The sequence below is a fragment of the Clupea harengus genome, chromosome 8, assembly GCF_900700415.2.
Source record: "Clupea harengus chromosome 8, Ch_v2.0.2, whole genome shotgun sequence".
Taxonomy (NCBI): domain Eukaryota; kingdom Metazoa; phylum Chordata; class Actinopteri; order Clupeiformes; family Clupeidae; genus Clupea; species Clupea harengus.
In genome coordinates, this window is record NC_045159.1 from 4,309,812 (window position 1) to 4,322,612 (window position 12,801).

The window sequence follows — 12,801 nt, forward strand, 5'->3', positions numbered from 1 at the left end:
CTATGCTTGAAATAATGTTTATGGATAAAATAAGTATTAGACATTACCAAAGTGTTACAAATATCTCTGATATATCTATCTATCTAATGTTTATATATTTTTTTTTACAAATTACAAAAGGGTTACAAATAATGTATTAATCATTAACAAAGACGTAATATAGTATATCAAATATTAAAATATGTGCAACAATAAACCAGCTAAAATAATGTAATGAGAATGTAATTGTTATTGTCTCTTATCTGCTATGATACAACATATGATTTATATATGAATAATTTTATAATAAACAAACTAATAACAAAATAACATCAATTATAGTATTACTAATAATTAGTAAACAATATTTCATAATTTAATTGTTTGTTAACAGTAAAATGTCTATGAACTAAAGTGTAATTAACTATTACTTTACCATTTATTAATGATGGCTATTATAAAGTGTTACCAAACCTTTGTATCTTATTTTACAGACAGGCTGATTATAATATATCTTTCCCTACTGTTACAGTATCATGATTTATTACTCGAGCTATACATATGGTATCTACTGAAGTTTTTCCTCTATTATCCAGGGTCTCAATAACAAGAAGAACCTCCCAGCAGGCAGTACCATGCTCCATTGTCTTGAAAATATAGCAGCCTATATGGAGGCACTGCCAATGGATGTCCCTAGCAACCTCTGGACCTCCATCTGTAGCCATTTCCAGACATTCTTGACCAAACTACCTGCAGTGCTTCCTCTCAAGGTATCACATGATGGTGTTATGCACTTATCCAGTACTGTCCGCATGCATCAACACCTTGATTAATTCTATTACCAACTTCTATCTGTCGTAGTGTCCACTAGATTCAGCCCTCAGGGTGATGATCTGCTTGCTGAAGATTCCAGCCACCAGTGTTACCAGGGTGAGTGTGGAATACTGTAATCATTTTATGGTTTCAGTCATCTCAAGAATCTCATATTTGATAGTTTCAATCACTTAAGAATCGCGTCTGTATTTGAAACAAATTTCACCATGGGATTTCATTATGTTGTTTGTGCTTGACTGAAGCATCTTACAATGAGTGGGGTTGATAATCTATTAGACAACATGGCCCTGTGACTATATTTTTGCAAATGATTTGTACTATACATATTTCACAAGTAACTGAATAGCAAACACTCATGTGGGTTTAAATTGGTTCTCAGTTGGGCACCCAACAGCATTTGACCTAAACATGGGCAAACTAAGGACTTATGGGGATCTAAGGACCCAACTCATTTTGTGTGCAAATGTAAGCCTCTAAGTTGGGCATTGACCTTTGCCCTTATGTGTGGGTCCTTTTGCACATCACCACTCCAGTTGCTGATCTGCTGGACGTTTCTGCATCAGTCAAGTTTATCTTGAGGGAGCCACACCTCAACAATCAACCTACTGCCTAGAGGGCTTGCAGTCCTTCCAGGGTTGTTAAATATTGTCACCTTGGAAACAGAACAAAATTAGATGAATTTAATCTCGTTTCATTCACACCTGTTTTCATAGATTTTGGGAAAATCAATTTATTTGGGTTTTTTTTTTGCTGAGGAAACCAGAAGTTTATAGCACATTCTACTGGAATTTGGAAGATGGAAATGTCACAGTGCTTTTGTCCATTTGGTGCTTGTGACAGACAGACAGAGTTGAGAGAGAGAAGTTGCCTCATATTTTAGATTCTAAAGTCAGTGATGTAATACAGCCAATGTGATCCAGATGGGGATGAACTGGATGAGTACGTATAAATGTTTGAAACTATCTATTGTCTGAAACTTTGTATTGTGTAGACTTACATTATTTTAAATGCCTTGCTAAGCTGGACACACATTCACAGCTGCTGCCATCTGTGTGCAATCTAATATTACAGCTCATAGGGTATTACTTGTATTTATATAAAGCACAAGGACCAAAGTAGGGCTTAAGGGGTTGTGGGTCCCTAGGATTGATGAGTCTTAGATGTCATAGACCTACATCATGCAGACACAGACAGAGTTTTGATGACTTCATCCCGTCAAATCAACTACCATAAAAAAGCAACAACATATAAATGTTATATATGTATACATGACAGAAGTACCTTAATATGCCCCTCCCCTCCTCATTTTCATCATCTGTGTGATTAAATATTTCCAACTCCATTAAAAGCCAACAGCAAGCAGTCCACAATATTGAATTGTTTATGCTTTTGTTGCTATTAAACTGCTTAAAACGCAATGTTGGTGGACAGACTGTAATCCCAACCTTCGGCTTTTCCCCTTGACAGAGTCTTCTGGAACCATTTTCTAAGCTGCTCAGCTTTGTCATCCAGTATAGTGTCTTCAGCCTCTCCTACTTGGTGGAGCTCTGTGGACTTTGCTACAAAGCTTTCAACAAGGTTAGTACATCTGGTATACAGGGCAGTCTGAGAACCACAAATTGACCAACACAGTTTCACCACATGCTAATGTTTGTATCTTTGACATGATTTATCCTCTAAACTGTACCTATAGCAGGTTTCACCTTTTTCTCTTTAGGAGAATTGTGTCAGATGGTACTTTTTGAAGTGTAGTGGCTAAGCCTCACTGCTGAACAGGGATGGATTAACGAACGGGCCTACCGGGCCCAGGCCCAGGGGCCCATGAGCTCAGGGGGCCCATGAGCTCAAGGGGCCCATGAGCTCAAGGGGCCCCTAAGCCAGAGCCTCTGTGTGAAGTCGCTGTTATGTATCTCTTATTTGTGGTTGAAAAAGGCATATTTTGTTTATTTGCTAATGGCTTTAATTGAGTGTACCTGTGCTATGTTAAGTGCAGCGCCAGGGGCGTAACTATACAATGCAGGCAGCGCGGATGGTTCATAGGCAAAGAAGACCCTACTTTCTATGTTTTATCGAACATTGGGACGTCAAAGTGTCGCTAGTTTAATACGACAGTGATCAAGGATGATATATTATAACCTATTGGTGATACCTTATGCTATATATTCCCTCAAAATGGCAAACCTGTCTCTGTCATGGTATTCTTTAGGGGGAAATCGTCAGTAACAATCTATAAAACAATTATATGCTTATCGTACATACACTATAGAAACTATTAAAAAGCTGATTCAATTAAATGAATAATTTCTTATTTAATTTGTTATTTTTGTCATATACAGATATGCAATGATGATTGCTGGGTAATATGTATCTTGTTCGCCAATGTCAAGTCTCTATTTGATCATGTGACGAGACGATACGATATAGCTAGTTTAGGCGCAGAATCTGAACGTCAAGACCTACACACACGCACAGTACACTTGCCGAACGACGCCTTTCAAACATAAAAGTGATTTGCTCTTTCAATGGACAGAATAGCCAGCCCATTCAGCCTCTCCTCAGGTGCTCAGGTAGGTCTTAATCAGTTTCAATTTGGAAAATAATCACTCGGCTGTTGCCCTGTCACATGTAATGTCAGAAACAATAGCAGGGCAGTGCACCGAAGGTGGATGTTACGGAGTAAACTTTGACCTGTTTACTTTCCCAATACAATAGCCAAAGTATCTAATTCGACCGTTAAATCCAACACATTGTTGGTAAAAAATATATATTTTCGCGAAGGGGGGGGGGGGGGGGGGGGGGGGCTTTAACATGTCCAGGCCCAGGGGCCCGTGGTTTCTTAATCCGTCCATGCTGCTGAAGACAAGTTTGTCAAGTTTACAAGTCAAATTGTATGCATTCATTAAACATGTGTTGATTCATGGTCAATCCACATGGACACAGGTCAAATTGAGAGTGTGACGGGGGGGGCACTGTGGTGCAAGCAGTAGCCCCGACCACATTCGGGCTTGACGCCCATGGAGGACACGGGTTCGAATCCGGCCCGATGTCATTTCTCCTGTCCATTTCCCACCTCTTCTCCCTCTCATTTTCCTGTCACATTCTTCACTGCACTGTCGATTAAAGGCATAAAAGCCCAAAAATTTTATTTGTATATAGAGAGAAAGAGCACAAAATAGAGGAAGATATCAATGCATTCATTGGATCTTAGACACTCAGTGCATTACATGCACGTAAGAAAGCGCCTTATTGGCAAGTTTTCAAAGAAAACAGTGTTCCTAAATGTCATGTACCCCAAACGCCGCTTTCATTGAATTGCTGAAGGGACTTTGTCCCTGGATTTCTTCCACAGAGCACTGCTGTTATGGCTATGTAAACAATAACACCACATTCAGAAAGATTATATATATTATTATATTTTCCTGGAAAACGTGTCAGCAACTATACCAAACAGGTGTAAATTATCAGCAACGTAGGCAGTTTAAATCAAAGTTGCTTGGAAAAACCTACCTGCCAAGTACAAAGACTCTGCACAAATATACCTAATAAAAGTGAGGTGCCTGAGGCTAAAATGAGCTGAGCAGGGCTGTACATTCATTATAAAGTGTTACATACATTCCACAGTTCCAAAGCTGCGTATGTGAGCTCTTTTTGTTTAACTTTTTTGACGTAAAGAACAAACACTAAGAATGTTCACAATGATACTATAAATGATACTGTTATAAATAGGGTTGGGTACCGAGAACCGGTTCCAATATGGCACCGGTTCCAATACAACCGGTACCTACCTGGACAGAAATGCAACGCAGATTTCGGTGCCTGAGTCGATTGAAATAAATAGCAGCAACAAATCATGCAGCTAAATGAACAAAACTTACTTCAGGCTGCAACATGAAACACGGAGCTGTAGCAGTAGAAAACTAGCGATGGCTAACGAGTAGTAACGTTAGTGGCGTAGATCTGTCTGAGTACGATCTGTATGAATTATTTTTTCTTGGTCACAGGTTGCTAGGCAGATTTCGAGGGGCACATTTAAAACTGCCCTATCTCCCAAGGTAAACTTTGTATGGACACTATGTAGGGGTGGGCGATATGACCAAAATCTTCTATCACGGTATTTGTAATTTTATATTACGGTTACGGTATATATCACGGTTTATGTTTATGTTAACGCAATCATGATGAGATATTTTCTTTATATGGCCACATATTAAAATAAAAAAATTAAGAAGTTAGCCATTACACAGACATATATACATAGACGCTCCATTGACCGCCTCAGCCCGTTGCTGCGACGTGCTAACGTGATGACGAGGTGATGACTGGTCTGTAAACAGACGCAAGTAAATGATGGAGCTGCAGTTTTTCTGGATAAAAAGCACTATAGATAGCGTTTATATTTCTCAACCGATTTCACTGAGTCGTTTTTATATTCAAGGGTTTATGATCTACGTGGAGTAGCAAACAAAGTTTTGTCTCCATATTACTTAGAATCTCGTTGGTTTGGCCGTAATCGCCGTTGACATACATACATGTATATGATCATCGCTGCTAGACGCTCACTGTTCTTGTGCTCTCACAGCTCATTCACTTTGAAATACTGAAAAATAAATGCCTACACTAGACACTTTTCAGTCCATATTTTTCAGTATATTGAATCTTGCCCAACAGTCGAGGATTACTCAACAAGTAGGCATGACAGTCCTTGCAGGTTATGTGCTTAAAAATTGTACTGGGTATCGTATTATACGGCTCTTCAGAATGTTCAAAAAAGTTCCGTTGATTTGAATGGGCCACCCCAACGTTCGTACGTATGGCCAAATCTCTCCCGGTAGACACATTTCTACCGTTGCACGGTATATACCGTCATACCGCCCAGCCCTAACACTATGTATGGATTATGTGCCTGCCTCTTCTTTTTTCACTTCTCTTTTTTGAGAATAATGGCAACCCCTTCACGATACTGACCTAATCTCATCCAGAGCAGAGGACTGTTACCCCTTCATGATACTGTGTATACATCCATGATTAGTGTGTGAAACTATAAAACTGTTTAGTTTATAAACACATACCGGTCTTTATTCACAAAATGTATTGAGAGAGAAATATGTACTATATAAAATGTAATATGTACTATGAAACACAACATCCTTACAGTATTTTGCCTTGACAGATTTGAACTCCAACTACTGTTTAAGTTGACATTTTTTCAACATTCTTATTTCCTCATTTTAGGAGAGGGACAAGTCGTATATGTCTCGAATTGTTGTGCTAGAGTTACTTCAAGCATTAAAGTTCAAGTCACCACTCCCTGACACCAATCTGCTGTTGCTTGTCCAGGTAATGTTTCTGGTCACTTGTTGTTCCTATGTTTACTATCTGGAGACGAATCTGGCCCAGTGTTTCCATATCCATATCATCATTACTCATGGAGATGGCCTAAAGGTCACTTTAATGCATTGCTTCATGAAACAAGTTTGCTTCACAGACAGCAACACTACTGACTTCCTTATTTGTGTGTTTGTCCATAAGTTTGTTTGCACAGACCTTGGCACCCGACTTGCAGAGTCCACTATTCTGCAGAAACACATGATCTCCTCCCTCCCTGTGGTGAGCCCACTGGTCCTGTATCCAACACTCATTTACAGAGCCATTTTTCAGTAACCTCACAGACGATGATTTCAACCGACCCTGTCATTGGATCTTTCCTTTTCTTAGTGTACAACTGCTGCTATGGAGTGCATGAGACAGTACATCAGTGAAGTACTGGACTTCATAGCCGACATGCACACTCTGACCAAATTAAAAGTAACCTCTCTCCCCTTTCATACTTAGACAGACATTTCTGATACTCAGGTTCTGTGGTGTCTGTGTAAGGTAGTCTAGCCTTCATAATGTAACATATTCTCAATTTTCAGAGCCATATGAAGGCTTGTTGCCAGCCTCTTCATGAAGATACTTTTGGGGGGAACTTGAAGGTCGGTTTGGCCCAGGTTGCGGCCATGGAGATAAGCAAGGGCAATCATCGTGACAACAAGGCTGTGGTTCGACACTTGCCATGGCTATACCATCCACCTTCAGCCCTGCAGCAGGGGTGAGAGACATCAGTCTTACCTATTCACATACAGTATGTGTACATGTGCTAGCATGCACTTCAGTAAAGATGATTCAAAAGACACAGCAAGAAACCATGAATATTAGTATCAACATTTTTTAATGTACCTGCTGTGTGGAACCTGAGACCATGGATCTGCAAACAGATACATTAATAACATGGTGTGACCATAATGCCAACAGATACATTAATAACATGGTGTGCACATAATGCAAACAGATACATTAATAACATGGTGTGACCATAATGCAAACAGATACATTAATAACATGGTGTGACCATAATGCAAACAGATACATTAATAACATGGTGTGACCATAATGCAAACAGATACATTAATAACATGGTGTGACCATAATGAGCCTTCCTCCATCAGTGACACGACTTGTGAAGTAATGTTTGAAGATTGGCCAGCCCAAACATTCTTCTGTTCAATGTGCTCCACCAGAGAACAGTGAATATAAGTGTAATGTGAAAGTCATCTGAATGGCAGGTAACTGACAACCAACCAACCATCTGGAGGGACTTTCTAAGCATTTCTTTCTTCCTCCTCCACAGGCCGAAGGAGTTCATTGAATGTGTGTCCCATATCCGCCAGCTGTCCTGGCTCCTGCTGGGCTCCCTCACCCACTGTGCCCTGCATCAGGGCTCCACCTGCTGCATGCCCATCCCACTGGACGCTGGGTCACAGATCGCTGACCACCTCATCGTCATCTTGATTGGCTTCCCAGAACAGTCCAAAGTATATCAATAAAGATACATAGTCCATTTCTAAGATACCTTTATGAAGAGAGTGCAGACAGGGTCATCACCTCTGATTTGCACTTCCCCTCCTTGCCTCTATGTGTCTCTCTCTCTCTCTCCCTCCACAGACCTCAGTGCTGCACATGTGCTCCCTGTTCCACGCCTTCATGTTCGCACAGCTGTGGACTGTGTACTGTGAGCAGGCTGCTGCCACTCCTTCCCTCCAGAACCAGAACCTGACAGAATATTCCTCCGGTGCCATCCTCACAGGCCTGGAGTTCTGGAGCCGAGTCACACCCAGCATTCTGCAGCTCATGGCCCACAACAAAGTGGTGAGGAGATATTTACACCTCCTTGGCTTCCCAGTCCATAAGTCACACACATAAACATTTACACCTTGGCTTCCCAGTCCATAAGTCACACACATAAACATTTACACCTCCTTGGCTTCCCAGTCCATAAGTCACACATAAACATTTACACCTTGGCTTCCCAGTCCATAAGTCACACACATAAACATTTACACCTCCTTGGCTTCCCAGTCCATAAGTCACACACACAAACATTTACACCTCCTTGGCTTCCCAGTCCATAAGTCACATACACATTTACACCTTGGCTTTCTAGGCCATGAGTCACACATAAACAGAATGAGAGACAAAGAGACAAAAAGGTAAAAATCTGTACACTCACATCTGACAGATCAACATGACAGAAACCATGAGTGGCTTGAAAAAAAGAGTGCTCTTACCTCCAAGTACCAAAAGTGGTCTTACCTCCACGTCAGCTACTTATGGAACCCACAGAGATAAAGACATAAACAACTCAGAAATAATGGAATCCCCATCAATACACCTGCACAAAAAATGAGTAAACTTGCATATGCCATTTGCATTTCATAATAATTTAAACCTATTAATAGTTGCTTGATTGTTGAGACTATGGCATGATTAAATAATAGAACCGTCCTTCACAATAATTAATTAAAACATTCACGTGTGTGGCTGGCAAGACACAATTGTAACTCCTTGTTCCCGACCAACGCTACTCCTAAGTAATCACAGTCAGACAAGTTGAACTGGGTTCACAGTCAGACAAGATGAACTGGGTTCACAGTCAGACAAGATGAACTGGGTGCACAGCATAAAAATGTTTTATTAGCAATGCTAATGCTAATAAAACAGCATTAAAGGTTGGCAGTATGGTAATTTAACGTGTCACCTCTATATAATTCTCCAAAATAACTCTTTTACGAACCCCCAGATGGTGGAGATGGTGTGTCTGCATGTGATCAGCCTGATGGAAGCGCTTCAAGAGTGCAACTCCACCATATTTGTTAAAGTGAGTTTATCTATGATAGATCACTTTTTCTTCAGTATAAGAAAAATACCCATACATATTTTTTTTGTGATATGGTTTAATTATTTTCTTAGCTATGCTAAATGTTCTGTTGGTCTCATCTCTTCTCAGCTTATACCCATGTGGCTGCCAATGATCCAGTCCAACCTGAAGGTAACATTCCCATGGTGTGATCCATCTAGTCAATCAAATTAGCTTCAGATCATTTGAATTCAACCCATTTTAATAAGATGAAAGAGGTGGAGAAAATAGCACGCCTTTCTGATGAAATAGATACTGACCATTTTATACACTGATTAGTATTGTATGATCAGATCTGTAACAGCTCCCTTTATTTTTTCTACCACTTCCCAGCATCTATCTGCAGGGCTCCACCTGCGTCTCCAAGCGATCCAGAATCGAGTTAGCTACCAGTGCTTTCAAGGCCTGGGCTCGGGGTCTCAGCCCCAGGCCCTGCGCAAGTGGCTCCAATGCACTCAATTCAAAATGGCCCAGGTAGAGATCCAGTCATCTGAGGCTGCCTCCCAGTTCTATCCAATGTGACCCGTCCATCGTTGGCCATCGTGAGAGACCAAGGATATGCAATGGAATAAGCCCTTTCTCATCAAGGCCTTCATCAGGGGGCCAATACATTTTTTTTTAGACAGGGCTAGTATGGTCCTGACAGAACCAGGACAATTGTTTCATGGGTTAACAGATGAATGCCGAAAGTTTTATAAAGGTCATGAAATAAACAAACATTTTGTAGACAATAATAAAGACACTTTCTATGAAGCTTGTATCTATGAAGGCATTAATATTGTCCTATAAAGATGCTATAAGTCATTGCAACACTCATTATAACTATGTATATGTCTTCACAATGACTAATAACCACCTTTATGATAGATTATGTCAGTTAATTATAAATGGTTATAATTTAATACACAATAATGCAATTATACATATGTGATCATTAGTCTGTGTATCTATCAAATGTCATAATGCATCCTAGCTTACTTGTTTTGCTGAAGTTATGTAGAGATGTACAATGAGACTTCACTGCTATTTCGGAGTTAAGCCATAGCCATAAGTCATTGTAATATACATTATAACTATGTACATAAGTCTTCACAGCACCCCATAACCACCTTTATGATACATCATGCATAATAATGTATGGTTATAAGCAGGGCAGCATTATTTATTATAAATTACATTAAAGGCACAGGCTAATGACCACATATTTATAATAATATTATTCTGTCTTAAATTACAACCAATTAATTAACTGACATCATAAAAGTGGTTATGAGTCATTGTGAAAACAAACACATAGTTATAAGTACTTCTAGCTTCTTTATAAGACATAATGAATGCCCTCGTAGGGCCTTACAGATACAAGCTTCATAGAAAGTGTTACCAAGAAAGGGTTCCAAATATTAACTAACCCCTTAGCTAACTAATCCTTAGTTATAGTGTAGCCTAACCGCAACAAAAAGTCTACAGTCTGGACAAGTCAATCCTTCAATCAGATACAGGAAAAGGTAGTAAATTCCTCTCACAGTTAACCTGTTTTACCCACCTTTCTTTCGCCAAAAGAATTCAACCATAAGCCATGGTGCAATCATAGCAGAGACAGCATCAGCTAGTCATGGGGAAAGAGAAGCATATATCATAGCAGAGACAGCATCAGCTAGTCATGGGGAAAGAGAAGCATCTATCATAGCAGAGACAGCATCAGCTAGTCATGGGGGAAGGAAGCATCTATCATAGCAATCAGCTAGTCATGGGGGAAGAGAAGCATCTATCATAGCAGAGACAACATCAGCTAGTCATGGGGGAAGGAAGCATCTATCATAGCAATCAGCTAGTCATGGGGAAAGAGAAGCATCTATCATAGCATACAAGGTGAACATTCCTTGTAATGAGCTTGAATGGGAAACATAAAACACATTTCACAAAGATGGCCTGAAAGTTAATTGTTGCTGTCTGCATCTGTAATGGGGACATTGCACATTTTTAGTTGATAATGCATATACACAAATATTGTTTTTAACAAAATTATTGCCAGTCAGAATTAAGAATGAATTAGCTTGTTTCACAAATATAATGATCTTGTCTGTAACTGGATAATTGTATTTAGTTTAAAAAGAAGAATGTACAATTATCATAAGTGTATTGTAAAAGCTGATATTTGAAACTCATATTTAGTCTTTAAAACAAACTATATCTATTCATTACCCTTATTTCATATGAGTTTACTAGCTCTAGAGTGGTTATCATATAGTTCTTTTTTTTGTTCATCGTATTATGTTCATGCTTGAGTGGAACATCAGCTTGTCAGCAAGCGTCATGGTCATCAGATATTGGTAGTGAACATAGTTTGTTATATGTAAGCAGTTTGATAAAGGCCTAGCTGTTTCTGTTGATGCTTAATTCATTTCTAACTTCTCCCCAGTTTCAGTTTAATGCAGGGACACACTATGCCAAGAACTAGCCTTCATTGCAAAATATTTCTTCTGTTTGGTGTTTGTGCCCTGATCATGGCCCTCCAGCAAAAGGGGAGTGGCATTCATCCAAATGGGTGGGTGTCTGATCATTTGTCTAAAACTGTTATAAATCTTTACCAACAGTTTACCATGGAACATGGCTATGGGTATATCCCATTACAGATATCACTTTATTCTCTTTTCTATTTTTGCCTTCATCAGATAAAGTGCACTCTGTTTTAAAATGACAATAATGAAATATATCTGAAGGATAACATTTGATTAAAAGTGTGTGTATTCTGTTAGTCAAGAGCTTTCTGTTTCAGTCATTAGAATTGAATATGTCTGCCATGTCATCTGTCATGAACAGATAAAGTATCCTCACTGAGACATCATTGGGGCACTCATTGGGACCACATCACACAACATGACACATGAGCAAGACTGGCAGCTTTCCCTCGAAAACCTTTGATCCAAAAAAACTAATAATACTATGTATGTGTCTTATCTATCGTATTTTATCAATCTGTTATTTAAATGAAATGATCTACTGTATTGATCTACCATTTACTCTTTTATGCACATGCACATAAATACAAAACATTGTATATCAATAGTATGGTATTAGTATTTGTAGGTGAAACCGGGGTTATTACATTAAGTTAATTAAATCAGTCTCATAAAATGTAATAATCATTAAATTTAGTATTTAATATTTTATAATAAAACTACTAAACAATGGAAAGCTCTAGTTGTATCACTATGCTACAGTCTAAGTATGGTATCACAATACTAAAGTACTACAATATCATTACACAGTCTATAACACTTCATGAAACAACTAGAAAAGTGAAGGCATTTGAAGTACTTGATTGATAAAATCAGGTATAATAACAATACACTGGAGTAACAAAATCGAGTTAGGCACAAAGTGGAATTGGGAGATGAGGTAATCTGTTTCAGCAAGGCAGAGGAGGGTGCGTTAGCTTCCTCGTCTCTGTCTGTGTGTGTGAGCGGGTGCGTGTGTGGGTATGCGCAGTTGCGAGTATGGAGAGATGGGGGAAGTGAGAGGGAGGCTATGCGCAAGCGCACAGGTGAGGGATGCTCTGTGCGTGAAGTCAAAAGTGTCTCAGGCCCCAACTAGAGTTAGGATAGTCACCGGATGCGGCTGCGGGTCCGGGACAGGAAACTTTGTTTGCTTAGGCGCAAATTTAGTTGGGGGGAGGTGCACGAGTATAGAATGCCTGGAACAAAGGATTCTATCCTTAAGGACAAATCCGAGCTGGGCCTTAATTCAATACT

At 39.5% G+C, this 12,801-nt stretch overlaps 1 protein-coding gene across 4 annotated transcripts in view; it reads left to right on the forward strand.

The window, feature by feature from the left end:
• Positions 1-12,113, forward strand: part of LOC105895330 (unc-79 homolog, NALCN channel complex subunit) — a 100,402-nt gene extending 88,289 nt beyond the window's left edge. For all 4 annotated transcript variants that reach the window (XM_031571575.2, XM_031571574.2, XM_031571576.2 and 1 more), the window contains exons 39-50: positions 576-749; positions 841-909; positions 2,281-2,391; positions 6,046-6,150; positions 6,343-6,420; positions 6,529-6,618; positions 6,729-6,904; positions 7,484-7,667; positions 7,798-8,001; positions 8,933-9,010; positions 9,140-9,181; positions 9,383-12,113. In XM_031571575.2, the coding sequence (XP_031427435.1) occupies positions 576-749; positions 841-909; positions 2,281-2,391; positions 6,046-6,150; positions 6,343-6,420; positions 6,529-6,618; positions 6,729-6,904; positions 7,484-7,667; positions 7,798-8,001; positions 8,933-9,010; positions 9,140-9,181; positions 9,383-9,571 (1,500 nt within the window). In that variant the 3' untranslated portion in view covers positions 9,572-12,113. The remainder of the gene's footprint in view (positions 1-575; positions 750-840; positions 910-2,280; positions 2,392-6,045; positions 6,151-6,342; positions 6,421-6,528; positions 6,619-6,728; positions 6,905-7,483; positions 7,668-7,797; positions 8,002-8,932; positions 9,011-9,139; positions 9,182-9,382) is intronic.
• Positions 12,114-12,801: the final 688 nt, after the last annotated feature.